The sequence below is a fragment of the Ranitomeya imitator genome, chromosome 6 (genome assembly GCF_032444005.1).
Source record: "Ranitomeya imitator isolate aRanImi1 chromosome 6, aRanImi1.pri, whole genome shotgun sequence".
Lineage (NCBI taxonomy): Eukaryota > Metazoa > Chordata > Amphibia > Anura > Dendrobatidae > Ranitomeya > Ranitomeya imitator.
Genome location: NC_091287.1, coordinates 5,060,453 through 5,084,310, shown reverse-complemented (window position 1 = coordinate 5,084,310; position 23,858 = coordinate 5,060,453). Strand labels below are relative to the sequence as shown.

General features: G+C 53.9%; 1 protein-coding gene across 1 annotated transcript in view; it reads right to left on the bottom strand.

The window, feature by feature from the left end:
• IBA57 (iron-sulfur cluster assembly factor IBA57) overlaps positions 1 to 5,167 on the bottom strand; it is a 51,524-nt gene extending 46,357 nt beyond the window's left edge. Inside the window, exon 1 of the mRNA XM_069729095.1 lies at positions 4,900 to 5,167. Within this exon, the coding sequence (XP_069585196.1) occupies positions 4,900 to 5,123 (224 nt within the window). The 5' untranslated portion in view covers positions 5,124 to 5,167. The remainder of the gene's footprint in view (positions 1 to 4,899) is intronic.
• Between the last annotated feature and the right edge of the window lie 18,691 nt (positions 5,168 to 23,858).

The following is a 23,858-nucleotide window of genomic DNA, read 5'->3' as shown; positions in this document are numbered from 1 at the left end:
CATCACTGAACACATTAGCCACGCCCCCACGGTCACTCCTCCTTCTCTGGACACATCAGCCCCGCCCCCACGGTCACTCCTCCATCACTGGACACATCAGCCCCGCCCCCACGGTCACTCCTCCATCACTGGACACATTAGCCACGCCCCCACGGTCACTCTTCCATCACTGGACACATCAGCCCCGCCCCCGCGGTCACTCCTCCATCACTGGACACATCAGCCCCGCCCCCACGGTCACTCCTCCATCACTGGACACATCAGCCCCGCCCCCGCGGTCACTCCTCCATCACTGGACACATCAGCCCCGCCCCCACGGTCACTCCTCCATCACTGGACACATTAGCCACGCCCCCACGGTCACTCCTCCTTCACTGGACACATCAGCCCCGCCCCCGCGGTCACTCCTCCTTCACTGGACACATCAGCCCCGCCCCCGCGGTCACTCCTCCATCACTGGACACATTAGCCACGCCCCCACGGTCACTCCTCCTTCTCTGGACACATCAGCCCCACCCCCGCGGTCACTTCTCCATCACTGGACACATCAGCCACGCCCCCACGGTCTCTCCTCCATCACTGGACACATCAGCCCCGCCCCCGCGGTCACTCCTCCATCACTGGACACATCAGCCCCGCCCCCGCGGTCACGCCTCCATCACTGGACACATTAGCCCCGCCCTCACGGTCACTCCTCCATCACTGGACACATCAGCCCCGCCCCCACGGTCACTCCTCCTTCACTGGACACATCAGCCCTGCCCCCGCGGTCACTCCTCCATCACTGGACACATCAGCCCCGCCCCCACGGTCACTCCTCCTTCACTGGACACATCAGCCCTGCCCCCGCGGTCACTCTTCCATCACTGGACACATCAGCCCCGCCCCCGCGGTCACGCCTCCATCACTGGACACATTAGCCACGCCCCCACGGTCACTCCTCCTTCTCTGGACACATCAGCCCCGCCCCCACGGTCACTCCTCCTTCACTGGACACATCAGCCCCGCCCCCGCGGTCACTCCTCCATCACTGGACACATCAGCCCCGCCCCCACGGTCACTCCTCCTTCTCTGGACACATCAGCCCCGCCCCCACGGTCACTCCTCCTTCACTGGACACATCAGCCCCGCCCCCGCGGTCACGCCTCCATCACTGGACACATTAGCCACGCCCCCATGGTCACTCCTCCTTCTCTGGACACATCAGCCCCGCCCCCACGGTCACTCCTCCTTCACTGGACACATCAGCCCCGCCCCCGCGGTCACTCCTCCATCACTGGACACATCAGCCCCGCCCCCACGGTCACTCCTCCTTCTCTGGACACATCAGCCCCGCCCCCACGGTCACTCCTCCTTCACTGGACACATCAGCCCCGCCCCCGCGGTCACTTCTCCATCACTGGACACATCAGCCCCGCCCCCACGGCCACTCCTCCTTCTCTGGACACATCAGCCCCGCCCCCACGGTCACTCCTCCTTCACTGGACACATCAGCCCCGCCCCCACGGTCACTCCTCCATCACTGGACACATCAGCCCCGCCCCCACGGTCACTCCTCCATCACTGGACACATCAGCCCCGCCCCCGCGGTCACGCCTCCATCACTGGACACATTAGCCATGCCCCCACGGTCACTCCTCCTTCACTGGACACATCAGCCCCGCCCCCGCGGTCACTCCTCCATCACTGGACACATCAGCCCCGCCCCCACGGTCACTCCTCCATCACTGGACACATCAGCCCTGCCCCCGCGGTCACTCCTCCATCACTGGACACATCAGCCCCGCCCCCACGGTCACTCCTCCATCACTGGACACATCAGCCCCGCCCCCGCGGTCACGCCTCCATCACTGGACACATTAGCCATGCCCCCACGGTCACTCCTCCTTCACTGGACACATCAGCCCCGCCCCCATGGTCACTCCTCCTTGTCTGGACACATTAGCCACGCCCCCGCGGTCACTCCTCCATCACTGGACACATCAGCCCCGCCCCCATGGTCACTCCTCCTTGTCTGGACACATTAGCCACGCCCCCGCGGTCACTCCTCCATCACTGGACACATCAGCCCCGCCCCCATGGTCACTCCTCCTTGTCTGGACACATTAGCCACGCCCCCGCGGTCACTCCTCCATCACTGGACACATCAGCCCCGCCCCCATGGTCACTCCTCCTTGTCTGGACACATCAGCCCCACCCCCACGGTCACTCCTCCATCACTGCACACATCAGCTCCGCCCCCATGGTCACTCCTCCATCACTGGACAAATCAGCTCCGCCCCCATGGTCACTCCTCCTTCTCTGGACACATTAGCCACGCCCCCGCGGTCACTCCTCCATCACTGGACACATTAGCCCCGCCCCCACGGTCACTCCTCCATCACTGGACACATCAGCTCCGCCCCCATGGTCGCTCCTCCTTCTCTGGACACATTAGCCACGCCCCCGCGGTCACTCCTCCATCACTGGACACATTAGCCCCGCCCCCGCAGTCACTCCTTCTCTGGACACATCAGCTCCGCCCCCATGGTCGCTCCTCCTTCTCTGGACACATTAGCCACGCCCCCGCGGTCACTCCTCCATCACTGGACACATTAGCCCCGCCCCCACGGTCACTCCTCCTTGTCTGGACACATTAGCCACGCCCCCGCGGTCACTCCTCCATCACTGGACACATTAGCCCCGCCCCCACGGTCACTCCTCCATCACTGGACACATCAGCCCCGCCCCCATGGTCACTCCTCCATCACTGCACACATCAGCTCCGCCCCCATGGTCACTCCTCCTTCTCTGGACACATTAGCCACGCCCCCGCGGTCACTCCTCCATCACTGGACACATTAGCCCCGCCCCGACGGTCACTCCTCCTTGTCTGGACACATTAGCCACGCCCCCGCGGTCACTCCTCCATCACTGGACACATCAGCCCCGCCCCCATGGTCACTCTTCCATCACTGGACACATCAGCCCCGCCCCCACGGTCACTCCTCCATCACTGGACACATCAGCCCCGCCCCCGCGGTCACGCCTCCATCACTGGACACATTAGCCACGCCCCCACGGTCACTCCTCCTTCTCTGGACACATCAGCCCCGCCCCCACGGTCACTCCTCCTTCACTGGACACATCAGCCCCGCCCCCGCGGTCACTCCTCCATCACTGGACACATCAGCCCAGCCCCCGCGGTCACTCCTCCATCACTGGAAACATCAGCCGTGCCCCCACGGTCACTCCTCCATCACTGGACACATCAGCCCAGCCCCCGCGGTCACTCCTCCATCACTGGACACATCAGCCCCGCCCCCATGGTCACTCCTCCTTGTCTGGACACATTAGCCACGCCCCCGCGGTCACTCCTCCATCACTGGACACATCAGCCCCGCCCCCGCGGTCACTCCTCCATCACTGGACACATCAGCCCCGCCCCCGCGGTCACTCCTCCATCACTGGACACATCAGCCCCGCCCCCACGGTCACTCTTCCATCACTGGACACATCAGCCCCGCCCCCGCAGTCACTCCTCCATCACTGGACACATCAGCCCCGCCCCCACGGTCACTCCTCCATCACTGGACACATCAGCCCCGCCCCCACGGTCACTCTTCCATCACTGGACACATCAGCCCCGCCCCCACGGTCACTCCTCCTTCTCTGGACACATCAGCCCCGCCCCCGCGGTCACTCCTCCATCACTGGACACATCAGCCCAGCCCCCGCGGTCACTCCTCCATCACTGGACACATCAGCCCCGCCCCCATGGTCACTCCTCCTTGTCTGGACACATTAGCCACGCCCCCGCGGTCACTCCTCCATCACTGGACACATCAGCCCCGCCCCCGCGGTCACTCCTCCATCACTGGACACATCAGCCACGCCCCCGCGGTCACTCCTCCATCACTGGACACATCAGCCCCGCCCCCGCGGTCACTCCTCCATCACTGGACACATCAGCCCCGCCCCCGCGGTCACTCCTCCATCACTGGACACATCAGCCCCGCCCCCGCGGTCACTCCTCCATCACTGGACACATCAGCCCCGCCCCCACGGTCACTCTTCCATCACTGGACACATCAGCCCCGCCCCCGCAGTCACTCCTCCATCACTGGACACATCAGCCCCGCCCCCACGGTCACTCCTCCATCACTGGACACATCAGCCCCGCCCCCACGGTCACTCTTCCATCACTGGACACATCAGCCCCGCCCCCACGGTCACTCCTCCTTCTCTGGACACATCAGCCCCGCCCCCGCGGTCACTCCTCCATCACTGGACACATCAGCCCAGCCCCCGCGGTCACTCCTCCATCACTGGACACATCAGCCCCGCCCCCATGGTCACTCCTCCTTGTCTGGACACATTAGCCACGCCCCCGCGGTCACTCCTCCATCACTGGACACATCAGCCCCGCCCCCGCGGTCACTCCTCCATCACTGGACACATCAGCCCCGCCCCCGCGGTCACTCCTCCATCACTGGACACATCAGCCCCGCCCCCGCGGTCACTCCTCCATCACTGGACACATTAGCCCCGCCCCCACGGTCACTCCTCCATCACTGGACACATCAGCCCCGCCCCCTTGTCCATACAGGACATTAGTTTGTGGACTGTGGGCGCGATCACTTATGTAAGGTTAACGGCTCCCAGTCACCAATCAGTAAACAGCTTTGACTGCGACATAAAGAAGCTGAAATGTGATTGGATCCTGTGGGCAATATCGCTGTAATTAGCCACCGCTGTCACAGATCTCTGCGGTGCTGGGAGTTGTAGTCCCCTTGTGTAGAGCGTCTATTACGTCACAATCAGCATTATATAATGTCTCCTCCCAAAGCACAACCGTGGCCTGCCAGGAGCAATCATGGCGGCTGCAGCCTGCGTGCCCGCACTGACGTCAGCACGTACCGGTACAGAATTACGTCGTATAGGCTCCTCCCTTGCACGTTCAGCAGGTGAGCGTACATGGCGCCGTCCTTCAGTCTCTCCGCGTCGTTTGTCATTAATCCCTGCAGAAAACTCTCGATATTCGGACCTCGCAGTCGGAGAAGTCCCCGGACCTCGGCGAGCGGGAAACAAGCGGTGCTCAGACGGCGGAGCCCGGGCCGGAGGAGCGGGGAGAGAAGCCGCATCGTGACAGCGCGGGGTCTGCGTGACGTCAGAGGGTGTGGCCGAGAGCGCCGCCTGCTGGACGGAACATGTAATACCTCCCCTTGCTGGAGGAGACGTGTAATAATAACTCATAGAGCTCCCCCTGCTGGAGGAGACGTGTAATAATAACTCATAGAGCTCCCCCTGCTGGAGGAGACGTGTAATAATAACTCATAGAGCTCCCCCTGCTGGAGGAGACGTGTAATAATACCTCATATAGAGCTCCCCCTGCTGGAGGAGACGTGTAATAATACCTCATATAGAGCTCCCCCTGCTGGAGGAGACGTGTAATAATAACTCATAGTGCTCCCCCTGCTGGAGGAGACGTGTAATAATAACTCATAGTGCGCCCCCTGCTGGAGGAGACGTGTAATAATAACTCATAGAGCTCCCCCTGCTGGAGGAGACGTGTAATAATAACTCAGAGCTCTCCCTGCTGGAGGAGACGTGTAATAATAACTCATAGAGCTCCCCCTGCTGGAGGAGACGTGTAATAATAACTCATAGTGCGCCCCCTGCTGGAGGAGACGTGTAATAATAACTCATATAGAGCTCCCCCTGCTGGAGGAGACGTGTAATAATACCTCATAGAGCTCCCCCTGCTGGAGGAGACGTGTAATAATAACTCATAGTGCTCCCCCTGCTGGAGGAGACGTGTAATAATAACTCATAGTGCGCCCCCTGCTGGAGGAGACGTGTAATAATAACTCATAGAGCTCCCCCTGCTGGAGGAGACGTGTAATAATAACTCATAGAGCTCTCCCTGCTGGAGGAGACGTGTAATAATAACTCATAGTGCTCCCCCTGCTGTAGGAGACGTGTAATAATACCTCATAGAGCTCCCCCTGCTGGAGGAGACGTGTAATAATAACTCATAGTGCTCCCCCTGCTGGAGGAGACGTGTAATAATAACTCATAGTGCGCCCCCTGCTGGAGGAGACGTGTAATAATACCTCATAGAGCTCCCCCTGCTGGAGGAGACGTGTAATAATACCTCATAGAGCTCCCCCTGCTGGAGGAGACGTGTAATAATAACTCATAGTGCTCCCCCTGCTGGAGGAGACGTGTAATAATACCTCATAGAGCTCCCCCTGCTGGAGGAGACGTGTAATAATAACTCATAGTGCTCCCCCTGCTGGAGGAGACGTGTAATAATTACTCATAGTGCGCCCCCTGCTGGAGGAGACGTGTAATAATACCTCATAGAGCTCCCCCTGCTGGAGGAGACGTGTAATAATAACTCATAGTGCTCCCCCTGCTGGAGGAAACGTGTAATAATAACTCATAGTGCGCCCCCTGCTGGAGGAGACGTGTAATAATACCTCATAGAGCTCCCCCTGCTGGAGGAGACGTGTCATAATAACTCATAGTGCTCCCCCTGCTGGAGGAGACGTGTAATAATAACTCATAGTGCGCCCCCTGCTGGAGGAGACGTGTAATAATAACTCATAGTGCTCCCCCTGCTGGAGGAGACGTGTAATAATACCTCATAGAGCTCCCCCTGCTGGAGGAGACGTGTAATAATAACTCATAGTGCTCCCCCTGCTGGAGGAGACGTGTAATAATACCTCATAGAGCTCCCCCTGCTGGAGGAGACGTGTAATAATAACTCATAGTGCTCCCCCTGCTGGAGGAGACGTGTAATAATACCTCGTATAGAGCTCCCCCTGCTGGAGGAAACGTGTAATAATAACTCATAGTGCTCCCCCTGCTGGAGGAGACGTGTAATAATACCTCATAGAGCTCCCCCTGCTGGAGGAGACGTGTAATAATAACTCATAGTGCTCCCCCTGCTGGAGGAGACGTGTAATAATAACTCATAGTGCTCCCCCTGCTGGAGGAGACGTGTAATAATACCTCATAGAGCTCCCCCTGCTGGAGGAGATGTGTAATAATAACTCAGAGCTCCCCCTGCTGGAGGAGACGTGTAATAATACCTCATAGAGCTCCCCCTGCTGGAGGAGACGTGTAATAATACCTCATAGAGCTCCCCCTGCTGGAGGAGACGTGTAATAATAACTCATAGAGCTCCCCCTGCTGGAGGAGACGTGTAATAATACCTCATAGAGCTCCCCCTGCTGAAGGAGACGTGTAATAACACCTCATAGTGCTCCCCCTGCTGGAGGAGACATGTAATAACACCTCATAGAGCTCCCCCTGCTGGAGGAGACGTGTAATAATACCTCATAGAGCTCCCCCTGCTGGAGGAGACGTGTAATAATACCTCATAGAGCTCCCCCTGCTGGAGGAGACGTGTAATAATACCTCATATAGAGCTCCCCCTGCTGGAGGAGACGTGTAATAATACCTCATAGAGCTCCCCCTGCTGGAGGAAACGTGTAATACCTCCCCCTGCTGGAGGAGACGTGTAATAATAACTCATAGCGCTCCCCCTGCTGGAGGAGACGTGTAATAATAACTCATAGAGCTCCCCCTGCTGGAGGAGACGTGTAATAATAACTCATAGTGCTCCCCCTGATGGAGGAGACGTGTAATAATACCTCATAGTGCTCCCCCTGATGGAGGAGACGTGTAATAATACCTCATAGTGCTCCCCCTGCTGGAGGAGACGTGTAATAATACCTCATAGAGCTCCCCCTGCTGGAGGAAACGTGTAATACCTCCCCCTGCTGGAGGAGACGTGTAATAATAACTCATAGCGCTCCCCCTGCTGGAGGAGACGTGTAATACCTCCCCCTGCTGGAGGAGACGTGTAATAATAACTCATAGTGCTCCCCCTGCTGGAGGAGACGTGTAATAATACCTCAGAGCTCCCCCTGCTGGAGGAGACGTGTAATAATACCTCATAGAGCTCCCCCTGCTGGAGGAGACGTGTAATAATACCTCATAGAGCTCCCCCTGCTGGAGGAGACGTGTAATAATACCTCATAGAGCTCCCCCTGCTGGAGGAGACGTGTAATAATACCTCATAGAGCTCCCCCTGCTGGAGGAGACGTGTAATAATAACTCATAGAGCTCCCCCTGCTGGAGGAGACGTGTAATAATACCTCATATAGAGCTCCCCCTGCTGGAGGAGACGTGTAATAGTACCTCATAGAGCTCCCCCTGCTGGAGGAGACGTGTAATAATAACTCATAGCGCTCCCCCTGCTGGAGGAGACGTGTAATAATACCTCAGAGCTCCCCCTGCTGGAGGAGACGTGTAATAATAACTCATAGAGCTCCCCCTGCTGGAGGAGACGTGTAATAATACCTCATAGTGCTCCCCCTGCTGGAGGAGACGTGTAATAATACCTCATAGTGCTCCCCCTGCTGGAGGAGACGTGTAATAATACCTCATAGAGCTCCCCCTGCTGGAGGAGACGTGTAATAATACCTCATAGAGCTCCCCCTGCTGGAGGAGACGTGTAATAATACCTCATAGTGCTCCCCCTGCTGGAGGAGACGTGTAATAATACCTCATATAGAGTTCCCCCTGCTGGAGGAGACGTGTAATAATACCTCATAGCGCTCCCCCTCCTGGAGGAGACGTGTAATAATGCCTCAGAGCTCCCCCTGCTGGAGGAGACGTGTAAGAATACCTCATAGCGCTCCCCCTGCTGGAGAAGACGTGTAATAATGCCTCAGAGATCCCCCTGCTGGAGGAGACGTGTAATAATAACTCATAGAGCTCCCCCTGCTGGAGGAGACGTGTAATAATACCTCATAGTGCTCCCCCTGCTGGAGGAGACGTGTAATAATACCTCATATAGAGCTCCCCCTGCTGGAGGAGACGTGTAATAATACCTCATAGAGCTCACCCTGCTGGAGGAGACGTGTAATAATACCTCATAGAGCTCCCCCTGCTGGAGGAGACGTGTAATAATACCTCATAGTGCTCCCCCTGCTGGAGGAGACGTGTAATAATACCTCATATAGAGTTCCCCCTGCTGGAGGAGACGTGTAATAATACCTCATAGCGCTCCCCCTGCTGGAGGAGACGTGTAATAATACCTCATATAGAGCTCCCCCTGCTGGAGGAGACGTGTAATAATACCTCATAGCGCTCCCCCTGCTGGAGGAGACGTGTAATAATACCTCATAGAGCTCCCCCTGCTGGAGGAGACGTGTAATAATGCCTCACAGAGCTCCCCCTGCTGGAGGAGACGTGTAATAATGCCTCATAGAGCTCCCCCTGCTGGAGGAGACGTGTAATAATACCTCATAGAGCTCCCCCTGCTGGAGGAGACGTGTAATAATGCCTCATAGAGCTCCCCCTGCTGGAGGAGATGTGTAATAATGCCTCATAGAGCTCCCCCTGCTGGAGGAGACGTGTAATAATACCTCGGAGCTCACCCTGCTGGAGGAGACGTGTAATAATACCTCATAGTGCTCCCCCTGCTGGAGGAGACGTGTAATAATACCTCATAGAGCTCCCCCTGCTGGAGGAGACGTGTAATAATATCTCATAGAGCTCCCCCTACTGGAGGAGACGTGTAATAATACCTCATAGAGCTCCCCCTGCTGGAGGAGACGTGTAATAATACCTCATAGTGCTCCCCCTGCTGGAGGAGACGTGTAATAATACCTCATAGCGCTCCCCCTGCTGGAGGAGACGTGTAATAATACCTCACAGAGCTCCCCCTGCTGGACGAGACGTGTAATAATACCTCATAGCGCTCCCCCTGCTGGAGGAGACGTGTAATAATAACTCATAGTGTGCCCCCTGCTGGAGGAGACGTGTAATAATACCTCATAGAGCTCCCCCTGCTGGAGGAGACGTGTAATAATATCTCATAGAGCTCCCCCTACTGGAGGAGACGTGTAATAATACCTCATAGAGCTCCCCCTGCTGGAGGAGACGTGTAATAATACCTCATAGAGCTCCCCCTGCTGGAGGAGACGTGTAATAATACCTCATAGAGCTCCCCCTGCTGGAGGAGACGTGTAATAATACCTCATAGTGCTCCCCCTGCTGGAGGAGACGTGTAATAATACCTCATAGTGCTCCCCCTGCTGGAGGAGACGTGTAATAATACCTCATATAGAGTTCCCCCTGCTGGAGGAGACGTGTAATAATACCTCATAGAGCTCCCCCTGCTGGAGGAAACGTGTAATAATACCTCATAGTGCTCCCCCTGCTGGAGGAAACGTGTAATAATACCTCATAGTGCTCCCCCTGCTGGAGGAGACGTGTAATAATACCTCATAGTGCTCCCCCTGCTGGAGGAGACGTGTAATACCTCCCTCTGCTGGAGGAGACGTGTAATAATACCTCATAGTGCTCCCCCTGCTGGAGGAAACGTGTAATAATACCTCATAGTGCTCCCCCTGCTGGAGGAGACGTGTAATAATACCTCATAGTGCTCCCCCTGCTGGAGGAGACGTGTAATAATACCTCATAGAGCTCCCCCTGCTGGAGGGAACATGTAATACCTCCCCCTGCTGGAGGAGACGTGTAATAATACCTCAGAGCTCTCCCTGCTGGAGGAGACGTGTAATAATACCTTGTATAGAGCTCCCCCTGCTGGAGGAGTCGTGTAATAATACCTCATAGAGCTCCCCCTGCTGGAGGAGACGTGTAATAATGCCTCAGAGCTCCCCCTGCTGGAGGAAACGTTTAATAATACCTCGTATAGAGCTCCCCCTGCTGGAAGAGACGTGTAATAATACCTTATAGAGCTCCCCCTGCTGGAGGAGACGTGTAATAATGCCTCATAGAGCTCCTCCTGCTGGAGGAGACGTGTAATAATACCTCATAGAGCTCCCCCTGCTGGAGGAGACGTGTAATAATACCTCAGAGCTCACCCTGCTGGAGGAAACGTGTAATAATAACTCATAGAGCTCCCCCTGCTGGAGGAGACGTGTAATAATACCTCATAGAGCTCCCCCTGCTGGAGGAGACGTGTAATAATGCGTCATAGAGCTCCCCCTGCTGGAGGAGACGTGTAATAATACCTCGTATAGAGCTCCCCCTGCTGGAAGAGACGTGTAATAATACCTCATAGAGCTCCCCCTGCTGGAGGAGACGTGTAATAATGCGTCATAGAGCTCCCCCTGCTGGAGGAGACGTGTAATAATACCTCGTATAGAGCTCCCCCTGCTGGAAGAGACGTGTAATAATACCTCATAGAGCTCCCCCTGCTGGAGGAGACGTGTAATAATGCCTCAGATCTCGCCCTGCTGGAGGAAACGTGTAATAATACCTCGTATAGAGCTCCCCCTGCTGGAAGAGACGTGTAATAATACCTCATAGAGCTCCCCCTGCTGGAGGAGACGTGTAATAATACCTCAGAGCTCCCCCTGCTGGAGGAGACGTGTAATAATACCTCGTATAGAGCTCCCCCTGCTGGAGGAGACGTGTAATAATACCTCAGAGCTCCCCCTGCTGGAGGAGACGTGTAATAATACCTCGTATAGAGCTCCCCCTGCTGGAGGAGACGTGTAATAATACCTCAGAGCTCACCCTGCTGGAGGAAACTTGTAATAATACCTCGTATAGAGCTCCCCCTGCTGGAAGAGACGTGTAATAATACCTCATATAGCTCCCCCTGCTGGAGGAGACGTGTAATAATGCGTCATAGAGCTCCCCCTGCTGGAGGAGACGTGTAATAATACCTCAGAGCTCCCCCTGCTGGAGGAGACGTGTAATAATACCTCGTATAGAGCTCCCCCTGCTGGAAGAGACGTGTAATAATACCTCATAGAGCTCCCCCTGCTGGAGGAGACGTGTAATAATACCTCAGAGCTCCCCCTGCTGGAGGAGACGTGTAATAATACCTCGTATAGAGCTCCCCCTGCTGGAAGAGACGTGTAATAATACCTCATAGAGCTCCCCCTGCTGGAGGAGACGTGTAATAATACCTCATAGAGCTCCCCCTGCTGGAGGAGACGTGTAATAATACCTCATATAGAGCTCCCCCTGATGGAGGAGACGTGTAATAATACCTCATAGTGCTCCCCCTGCTGGAGGAGACGTGTAATAACACCTCATAGTGCTCCCCCTGCTGGAGGAGACGTGTAATAACACCTCATAGTGCTCCCCCTGCTGGAGGAGACGTGTAATAATACCTCATAGAGCTCCCCCTGCTGGAGGAGACGTGTAATATTACCTCATAGAGCACCCCCTGCTGGAGGAGACGTGTAATAATACCTCGTATAGAGCTCCCCCTGCTGGAGGAGACGTGTAATAATACCTCGTATAGAGCTCCCCCTGCTGGAGGAGACGTGTAATAATACCTCATAGTGCTCCCCCTGCTGGAGGAGACGTGTAATAATACCTCGTATAGAGCTCCCCCTGCTGGAGGAGACGTAATAACACCTCATAGTGCTCCCCCTGCTGGAGGAGACGTGTAATAACACCTCATAGTGCTCCCCCTGCTGGAGGAGACGTGTAATAATACCTCGTATAGAGCTCCCCCTGCTGGAGGAGACGTGTAATAATACCTCATAGTGCTCCCCCTGCTGGAGGAGACGTGTAATAATACCTCGTATAGAGCTCCCCCTGCTGGAGGAGACGTAATAACACCTCATAGTGCTCCCCCTGCTGGAGGAGACGTGTAATAACACCTCATAGTGCTCCCCCTGCTGGAGGAGACGTGTAATAATACCTCGTATAGAGCTCCCCCTGCTGGAGGAGACGTGTAATAATACCTCATAGTGCTCCCCCTGCTGGAGGAGACGTGTAATAATACCTCGTATAGAGCTCCCCCTGCTGGAGGAGACGTAATAACACCTCATAGAGCTCCCCCTGCTGGAGGAGAGTGTAATAATACCTCATATTGCTCTCCCTGCTGGAGGAGATGTGTAATAATACCTCATAGAGCTCCCCCTGCTGGAGGAGACGTGTAATAATACCTCGTATAGAGCTCCCCCTGCTGGAGGAGACGTGTAATAATACCTGATATAGGTATATACACGTGGCAGAACATTGCTCCTACAGCCGGGTGATAAACCGCTCATGAAGCTTAGAACCAGTCGTGTGTGATGTGCTCCCGACACAGGACTTGGGCGAAGTTCACACTGGGTGTCTTTTGTTGCAGTTTATTTTTGCTAATTTTCAGCGGTGTTTTACAGAACCAGCAAAGTCTGAGACTTCAGAAATCGGCGCACACTTTTTTTTTCTTTTGTCCTGTGTGTTGTGCTTTGCATGGTTGTTTGGACATAGAGCATGTCACTTCTTAGTCCGAGTGCAGACGCTTTGGATGCAGCGCATGTTCCCTGCCGTCTATGAGCGCCGGTGACTCCTCTGATCACTGCACCGTGTGGATTCACCACGTCCAATACATTCTATGGGGGAGATTTCTGTTGGCAGCTCGGGTCTGCACAAGAGAGACTGACGTGCTGCGGTCTGGAGAGATGCGGTACATGTCCGTCTCCACGGATGAGCCGCGGGCTGCTGTGGACACATAGTGAGTGTTGGATTTCTAGAAATCCATCCACTGTGCTGGAACATCTGGACTCTGCACAAGTACGGAGCGTGCGACCCGCAGCGTTCACTGACCGTGTGTGCATACCCTAATGGTTTTATCAACCTTTTTCACCCATTGACTTGAATGGATGGTGAAAAAACGCTGAATGCCCCAAACATGTCGGTATCCTTTTTTTTGTGCCAAAACCTGGTTCTCTGGAATAGCTTTTTTTTTTTTTTTTAATACTAAACTTTATCAGCATGAACAAGAGACAAATCTCACATGCCAAAAACGCCCAGTGTGAACTTAGCCTAAGATGGAGCCACTTGGCTCTGACCTCTGCCTCGTCCTGCGCGGCTCCTTTTTCTTCCTCATCACGTGGTTCCATCTGTCTGTTTCTTCTTGGTCCCTCATGACTTCCTGACCATCTTCTTGCTCATCCTTCATGGTTCCGTAATAAAATTTTCTCTGGGTTCCGTGCAGGTCTGTCGTGCCATCTTCCTATTCTGCAGCGTGTACCGTGGGTACGGAAAGGATTCAGACCCCTTTAGATTTTTCACTCTTTGTTTCATTGCAGCTATTTGGTAAATTCAGAAAAGTTCATTTTTTTCTCATTAATGTCCACTCTGCACCCCATCCTGAATAAAAAAAAAAAAGAAATGTAGACATTTTTGCAAATTTAATAAAAAAGAAAACCTGAAATATCCCATGGTCATAAGTCTTCAGCCCCTTTGCTCAGACTCTCATATGTAAGTCCCATGCTGTCCATTTCCTTGTGATCCTCCTTGAGACGGTTCTACTCCTTCATTGGAGTCCAGCTGTGTAATTAAACTGATAGGACTTGATTTGGAGCGGCGCACACCTGTCTATATAAGACCTCACAGCTCACGGTGCATGTCAGACCAAATGAGAATCAAGAGGCCAAAGGAACCGGCCAAGGAGCTCAGAGACAGAATTGTGGCAAGGCTCAGATCTGGCCAAGGTTACAACTGAATTTCTGCAGTACTCAAGAGCACAGTGGTCTCCATAATCCTTACATGGAAGAAGTTTGGGACCACTAGAAGTCTTCCTAGACCTGTCCGTCCAGCCAAACTGAGCTATCATGGGAGAAGAGCCTTGGTGAGAGAGGTAAAGAAGAACCCCAAGCTGTGGCGTAGCTACCAGGGGGGCAGAGGGTGCGGTCGCCCCGGAGCTCAGAGGGGCCCACCTGGAGCTACGCTACCCTTAGCTATATTAGCCTGCTGTGCACGCCAATATAGTTGAGCTCTGCGGTAGAGCATGGACAGAATCTCCCTGCACTGCTGCGGTCTGTTCTGTAGAGGAGCATGTGTCAGGGGACGCTGGGTGCCGGCACTGTACCTGCTGCCTCCAGCAGAGCATGCTGCAGACACACAGACCTTGCCGATTGTGTGGTGTCTGCTAAAGAGACTTCAGGACGCTGCTTCTTCCCTCCCTGAGCCCTGGATACAGGAGATAGGACGACGTAGGAGCTCAGGGGGCTGGAGGTGACTGCACTGTGCAGTGAGGAGGAGGCAGGACACTGTTCCCCTCCTGATATGTCCCTGAGGTCTCTTGCATCCGTCTGTGTCTCGCTCCCTGTCTGTGTCTCGCTCTCTGTCTGTGTCTCGCTCCCTGTCTGTGTGTATCGCTCCCTGTCTGTGTGTCTCGCTCTGTGTGTCTCGCTCCCTGTCTGTGTGTCTCGCTCCCTGTCTGTGTGTCTCGCTCCCTGTCTGTGTGTCTCGCTCCCTGTCTGTGTGTCTCGCTCCCTGTCTGTGTGTCTCGCTCCCTGTCTGTGTCTCGCTCCCTGTCTGTGTGTCTCGCTCCCTGTCTGTGTGTCTCGCTCCCTGTCTGTGTGTCTCGCTCCCTGTCTGTGTGTCTCGCTCCCTGTCTGTGTGTCTCGCTCCCTGTCTGTGTCTCGCCCCCTGTCTGTGTGTCTCGCTCCCTGTCTGTGTGTCTCGCTCCCTGTCTGTGTGTCTCGCTCCCTGTCTGTGTGTCTCGCTCCCTGTCTGTGTGTCTCGCTCCCTGTCTGTGTGTCTCGCTCCCTGTCTGTGTGTCTCGCTCCCTGTCTGTGTGTCTCGCTCCCTGTCTGTGTGTCTCGCTCCCTGTCTGTGTGTCTCGCTCCCTGTCTGTCTGTCTCGCTCCCTGTCTGTCTGTCTCGCTCCCTGTCTGTCTGTCTCGCTCCCTGTCTGTCTCGCTCCCTGTCTGTCTGTCTCGCTCCCTGTCTGTGTGTCTCCTGTTGTGAATTCTGTGGCAGAGCTCCCTCCTGTGGTCACAAGTGGTACTTCGGCTGATTCTCTCTGGGAGCTTCCGTTTGTGGAGGAAAGTGGTACTGCTGCTTCTGAGTTTCCTCCCCCAGGTGATCTGGTGAGCTCGTTAGCTGCTTCTCTACTTAACTCCACCTGATGCTTTGATCCAGGCTTCCTGTCAATGTTCCAGTGTTGGACTTGTGTTTCTCTGGATCATTCCTGTGGCCTGCTGCTCTGCATAGCTAAGTTCTTCTTTGCTATTTGTTGCTATTTTTTCTGTCCAGCTTGTCTATTTGTTTTGCTGGAAGCTCTGGGACTCAAAGGGTGTACCTCCGCGCCGTTAGTTCGGTGCGGAGGGTCTTTTTGCCCCCTTTGCGTGGTTTTCTTTAGGGTTTTGTGTAGACCGCAAAGTTATCTTTCCTATCCTCATTCTGTCTAGAATATCGGGCCTCACTTTGCTGAATCTATTTCATCCCTACGTTTGTCTTTTCATCTTACTCACAGTCATTATATGTGGGGGGCTGCCTTTTCCTTTGAGGTATTTCTCTGAGGCAAGGTAGGCTTATTTTCTATCTTCAGGCTAGCTAGTTTCTCAGGCTGTGCCAAGTTGCATAGGGAGCCTTAGGCGCAATCCACGGCTGCCTCTAGTTGTGTTTGGAGAGGATCAGGAATTGCGGTCTACAGAGTTTCCACGTCTCAGAGCTCGTTCTATTATTTTGGGTTATTGTCAGATCACTGTCTGTGTGTCTCGCTCCCTGTCTGTGTCTCGCTCCCTGTCTGTGTGTCTCGCTCCCTGTCTGTGTGTCTCGCTCCCTGTCTGTGTGTCTCGCTCCCTGTCTGTGTGTCTCGCTCCCTGTCTGTGTGTCTCGCTCCCTGTCTGTGTGTCTCGCTCCCTGTCTGTGTGTCTCGCTCCCTGTCTTGCTCTCTCTGTGTCTCTCTCGTAATGTCCTGTAGCCGGGGTCAGGGTCCTATCAGTCCAATGTGTCTCATCCCATATCAGTAAATACAAGGTAACAAACATGAAAATGCCATTTATATAAACAATAAAAATCCCAATAAAGTTGAGGATAAATATATATGATGAAGAGCGAAATAGAATAAAAAAGGGAACAGCCAGTAGGTGAGTATAGATAATCACAATCACATATACAGTCATGACCAAAAGTATTGACACCCCTGCAATTCTGTCAGATAATACTCAGTTTCTTCCTGAAAATGATTGCAATCACAAATTCTTTGTTATTATTATCTTCATTTAATTTTTCATAAATGAAAAAACACAAAAATAATTGTCCTAAAGCCAAATTGGATATAATTCCACACCAAACATAAAAAAGGGGGTGGACAAAAGTATTGGCACTGTTGGAAAAATCATGTGATGCTTCTGTAATTAGTGTAATTAACAGCCCCTGTAACTTACCTGTGGCACCTAACCGGTGCTGGCAATAACTAAATCACACTTGCAGCCAGTTCACATGGATTAAAGTTGACTCAACCTCTGTCCTGTGTCCTTGTGTGCACCACATTGAGCATGGAGAAAAGAAAGAAGACCAAAGAACTGTCTGAGGACTTGAGAAACCAAATTGTGAGGAAGCATGAGCAATCTCAAGGCTACAAGTCCATCTCCAAAGACCTGAATGTTCCTGTGTCTACCGTGCGCAGTGTCATCAAGAAGTGTAAAGCCCATGGCACTGTGGCTAACCTCCCTAGATGTGGACGGAAAAGAAAAATTGACAAGAGATTTCAACGCAAGATTGTGCGGATGTTGGATAAAGAACCTCGACTAACATCCAAACAAGTTCAAGCTGCCCTGCAGTCCGAGGGTACAACAGTGTCACCCGTACTATCCGTCGGCGTCTGAATGAAAAGGGACTGTATGGTAGGAGACCCAGGAAGACCCGACTTCTTACCCCGAGACATAAAAAAGCCAGGCAGGAGTTTGCCAAAACTTACCTGAAAAAGCCTAAAACGTTTTGGAAGAATGTTCTCTGGTCAGATGAGACAAAAGTAGAGCTTTTTGGGCAAAGGCATCAACATAGGGTTTACAGGAGAAAAAAAGAGGCATTCAAAGAAAAGAACACGGTCCCTACAGTCAAACATGGCGGAGGTTCCCTGATGTTTTGGGGTTGCTTTGCTGCCTCTGGCACTGGACTGCTTGACCGTGTGCATGGCATTATGAAGTCTGAAGACTACCAACAAATTTTGCAGCATAATGTAGGGCCCAGTGTGAGAAAGCTGGGTCTCCCTCAGAGGTCATGGGTCTTCCAGCAGGACAATGACCCAAAACACACTTCAAAAAGCACTAGAAAATGGTTTGAGAGAAAGCACTGGAGACTTCTAAGGTGGCCAGCAATGAGTCCAGACCTGAATCCCATAGATCACCTGTGGAGAGATCTAAAAATGGCAGTTTGGAGAAGGCACCCTTCAAATATCAGGGACCTGGAGCAGTTTGCCAAAGAAGAATGGTCTAAAATTCCAGCAGAGCATTGTAAGAAACTCATTGATGGTTACCGGAAGTGGTTGGTCGCAGTTATTTTGGCTAAAGGTTGTGCAGCCAAGTATTAGGCTGAGGGCGCCAATACTTTTGTCTGGCCCAATTTTGGAGTTTTGTGTAAAATGATCAATATTTTGCTTCATTCTCTTTTGTGTTTTTTCATTTAAGACAAATTAAATGAAGATAATACCAAAGAATTTGTGTTAATATTCATTTTCTTCCTGAAAATGAATATTATCTGACAGAATTGCGGGGGTGTCAATACTTTTGGCCATGACTGTAGATACATATGTATACTCAGTCTGAATAACATGGCCCACAAATGGGGAGAAGGGAAAAAAAGAAGAGATGACATACAGGGGGGGAAAGGGGGGGGGGGGCACTTTCCTGTTTCATTGTGTGATATTTTACCAACTCCCCCCCCCCCCCCCCCCTCCCTTTCTTCTGCTTTCCTCTTTCTTTCCATTCACCTCATTCCCATATGGTGGACTCTATACGCATTTAATGGTTGTTTTTATTTTCTGCAATTTGCAGCCCACAGAAAGGGACAGAGACCAGAATCCAAGGGAGATACAACGTGGAGGCCATTATATATTTTCAATCAGCAGGATCATCTGCTGAGGTTCCCCCTATACCTATGATTAAAGTGTGCCACCATAGTTGTAATCAAGGTTTAGGGGCCCACTCAGATGGTTCGCCCCCTCCCCCCCTGAGCTGAACCCTTAGCTACGCCTCTGACCCCAAGATCACTGCGGCCGAGCTCCAGAGATGCAGGAGGGAGATGGTAGAAAGTTCCACAACTATCACTGCAGCCTCCACCAGTTGGGCCTTTATGGCAGAGTGGCCAGACGGAAGCCTCTCCTCAGTGCCAGACATATGAAAGCCGCATAGAGTTTACTAAAAAACATGAAGGACTCCCAGATTATGAGTCTGATGAGATGAAGATAGACCTTTTGGTGATAATTCTAAGCGGTATGTGGAGAAAACCAGGCACTGCTCATCACCTGCCCAATACAATCCCAACAGTGAAGCATGGTGGTGGCAGCATCATGCTATGGGGGTGTTTGTCAGCTGCAGGGACAGGACGACTGGTTGCCATTGAAGGAAACATGAATGTGGCCAAGTACGGAGATATCCTGGATGAAAACCTCTTCCAGAGTGCTCTGGACCTCAGACTTGGCCGAAGGTTCACCTTCCAACAAGACAATGACCCTAAGCACACAGCTAAAATAACAAAGGAGCAGCTTCAGAACAACTCTGTGACCATTCCTGACCGGCCCAGCCAGAGCCCTGACCTAAACCCAATGGAGCATCTCTGGAGAGACCTGAAAATGGCATCCACCAACGTTCACCATCCAACCTGACGGAACTGGAGAGGATCTGCAAGGAAGAATGGCCGAGGATCCCCAAATCCAGGGTGAAAAACTCGTTGTATCATTCCCAAGAAGACTCCTGGCTGTACTAGGTCAAAAGGGGCTTCTACCCAACACTGAGCAAAGGGGCTGAAGACTTATGGCCATGGGATATTTCAGTTTTACATTAATGACAAAAAAATGAACTTTTTAGAATTTACCAAATGGCTGCAATGAAAGAGTGAAAAATATAAAGGAGTCTTAATACTTTCTTTACCCTCTGTATTTACAGAGCTATTGTGTGCGACAGTTCACAGATAATAATAATTTTATTATTAAGAAATTTATATAGCGCCAACATATTCCGTAGCACTTTACATTATAGAGGGGACTTGTACAGACAATAGACATTACAGCATAACAATAAACACAGATCAAAACAGATACCAAGAGGAGTGAGGTCCCCGATCACCAGATACAGGAGGAGTGAGGGCCATGATCACCAGATACAGGAGGAGTGAGGGCCCCGATCACCAGATACAGGAGGAGTGAGGGCCCCGATCACCAGATACAGGAGGAATGAGGGCCCCGATCACCAGATACAGGAGGAATGAGGGCCCCGATCACCAGATACAGGAGGAGTGAGGGCCCCGATCACCAGATACAGGAGGAGTGAGGGCCCCGATCACCAGATACAGGAGGAGTGAGGACCCCAATCACCAGATACAGGAGGAGTGAGGGCCCCGATCACCAGATACAGGAGGAATGAGGGCCCCGATCACCAGATACAGGAGGAGCGAGGGCCCCGACCACCAGATACAGGAGGAGCGAGGGCCCCGATCACCAGATACAGGAGGAGCGAGGGCCCCGATCACCAGATACAGGAGACGTGAGGGCCCCGACCACCAGATACAGGAGGAGTGAGGGTCCCGATCAGATACAGGAGGAATGAGGGCCCCGATCACCAGATACAGGAGGAATGAGGGTCCCGATCATCAGATACAGGAGGAGTGATGGCCCTGCTCACCAGATACAGGAGGAGTGAGGGTCCCGATCAGATACAGGAGGAATGAGGGCCCCGATCACCAGATACAGGAGGAGCGAGGGCCCCGATCACCAGATACAGGAGGAGCGAGGGCCCCGATCACCAGATACAGGAGGAGCGAGGGCCCCGATCACCAGATACAGGAGGAGCGAGGGCCCCGATCACCAGATACAGGAGGAGCGAGGGCCCCGATCACCAGATACAGGAGGAGTGAGGGCCCCGATCACCAGATACAGGAGGAGTGAGGGCCCCGATCACCAGATACAGGAGGAGTGAGGGCCCCGATCACCAGATACAGGAGGAGTGAGGGCCCCGCTCACCAGATACAGGAGGAGTGAGGGCCCCGATCACCAGAAACAGGAGGAGTGAGGGCCCCGATCACCAGATACAAGAGGAGTGAGGGCCCCGATCACCAGATACAGGAGGAGTGAGGGCCCCGATCACCAGATACAGGAGGAGTGAGGGCCCCGATCACCAGATACAGGAGGAGTGAGGGCCCCGATCACCAGATACAGGAAGAGCGAGGGCCCCGATCACCAGATACAGGAGGAGCGAGTGCCCCGATCACCAGATACAGGAGGAGTGAGGGCCCCGATCAACAGATACAGGAGGAGTGAGGGCCCCGCTCACCAGATACAGGAGGAGTGAGGGCCCCGATCACCAGATACAGGAAGAGCGAGGACCCCGATCACCAGATACAGGAGGAGCGAGTGCCCCGATCACCAGATACAGGAGGAGCGAGGGCCCCGATCACCAGATACAGGAGGAGTGAGGGCCCCGATCACCAGATACAGGAGGAGTGAGGGCCCCGATCACCAGATACAGGAAGAGCGAGGACCCCGATCACCAGATACAGGAGGAGTGAGGGCCCCGATCACCAGATACAGGAGGAGTGAGGGCCCCGATCACCAGATACAGGAAGAGCGAGGACCCCGATCACCAGATACAGGAGGAGTGAGGGCCCCGATCACCAGATACAGGAGGAGTGAGGGCCCCGCTCACCAGATACAGGAGGAGTGAGGGCCCCGATCACCAGATACAGGAGCAGTGAGGGCCCCGATCACCAGATACAGGAGGAGTGAGGGCCCGATCACCAGATACAGGAGGAGTGAGAGCCCCGATCACCAGATACAGGAGGAGCGAGGGCCCCGATCACCAGATACAGGAGGAGCGAGGGCCCCGATCACCAGATACAGGAGGAGTGAGGGCCCCGATCACCAGATACAGGAGGAGTGAGGACCCCGATCACCAGATACAGGAGGAGTGAGGACCCCGATCACCAGATACAGGAGGAATGAGGGCCCCGCTCACCAGATACAGGAGGAATGAGGACCCCGATCACCAGATACAGGAGGAGTGAGGGCCCCGATCACCAGATACAGGAGGAATGAGGGCCCCGATCACCAGATACAGGAGGAATGAGGGCCCCGATCACCAGATACAGGAGGAGTGAGGGCCCCGATCACCAGATACAGGAGGAGTGAGGGCCCCGATCACCAGATACAGGAGGAATGAGGGCCCCGCTCACCAGATACAGGAGGAGTGAGGGCCCCGATCACCAGATACAGGAGCAGTGAGGGCCCCGATCACCAGATACAGGAGGAATGAGGGCCCCGATCACCAGATACAGGAGGAATGAGGGCCCCGATCACCAGATACAGGAGCAGTGAGGGCCCCGATCACCAGATACAGGAGGAATGAGGGCCCTGATCACCAGATACAGGAGCAGTGAGGGCCCCGATCACCAGATACAGGAGGAGTGAGGGCCCCGATCACCAGATACAGGAGGAGTGAGGGCCCCGATCACCAGATACAGGAGGAGCGAGGGCCCCGATCACCAGATACAGGAGGAATGAGGGCCCCGCTCACCAGATACAGGAGGAATGAGCGCCCCGCTCACCAGATACAGGAGGAGTGAGGGCCCCGATCACCAGATACAGGAGCAGTGAGGGCCCCGATCACCAGATACAGGAGGAATGAGGGCCCCGATCACCAGATACAGGAGGAGCGAGGGCCCCGATCACCAGATACAGGAGGAGGGAGGGCCCCGATCACCAGATACAGGAGGAGTGAGGGTCCCGATCACCAGATACAGGAGGAGTGAGGGCCCCGATCACCAGATACAGGAGGAGTGAGGGTCCCGATCACCAGATACAGGAGGAGTGAGGGCCCCGATCACCAGATACAGGAGGAGTGAGGACCCCGATCACCAGATACAGGAGGAGTGAGGGCCCCGATCACCAGATACAGGAGGAGTGAGAGCCCCGATCACCAGATACAGGAGGAGTGAGGACCCCGATCACCAGATACAGGAGGAGTGAGAGCCCCGATCACCAGATACAGGAGGAATGAGGGCCCCGATCACCAGATACAGGAGGAATGAGGGCCCCGATCACCAGATACAGGAGGAGTGAGGGCCCCGATCACCAGATACAGGAGGAGTGAGGGCCCCGATCACCAGATACAGGAGGAGTGAGGGCCCCGATCACCAGATACAGGAGGAGCGAGGGCCCCGATCACCAGATACAGGAGGAATGAGGGCCCCGATCACCAGATACAAGAGGAGTGAGGGTCCGGCTGCTCGCAAGCTACAATCAATGAACACACAGATGAGACATTGCGGGGAGGACATGGCCGTGATGCGGTCGTGTACCATCCCCTTCGCCCTGGTGATAGCCTCCTCAGTCAGTGAGTCAGTGATGTTCCCAGCTCTGCAGGTCAATGTGTCAGGAAACGTGCGGGCAGCAGGATATGGGGGGTCCGACCTCACTTGGCTCCATTGCAGCCATTCTCATAGTGTCCAGTAGACAATGGCCGGTGGGAACATTATAAAGTTGAGGAAACCACAAAGAAAGAAAAATAGCCGCTACTTCACTGCACGTCACCTCATTGAATGACGAGGTCTGTGGATCGCTCCTCACTAACACCTGAAAAACACGACCTCCAGCGTCATCATCTCCGGTGGTCAACGCTCACATAGGAAACCACAGATTCATGTGAACAAATGACCCCGACACCTGGAGGGCGATCACCAGGATCTCCAGCCACAGAGTATTTAACTGCGGCGTCATTAGTGCTGTATGGAGCAAAGGAAAAGCAGCCCAAAAGTGAGGAGTCAATAAGTCCGATCCAGAGCTGCACTCACTATTCTGCTGGTGCAGTCACTGTGTACATACATTACATTACTGATCCTGAGTTACATCCTGTATTATACCCTAGAGCTGCACTC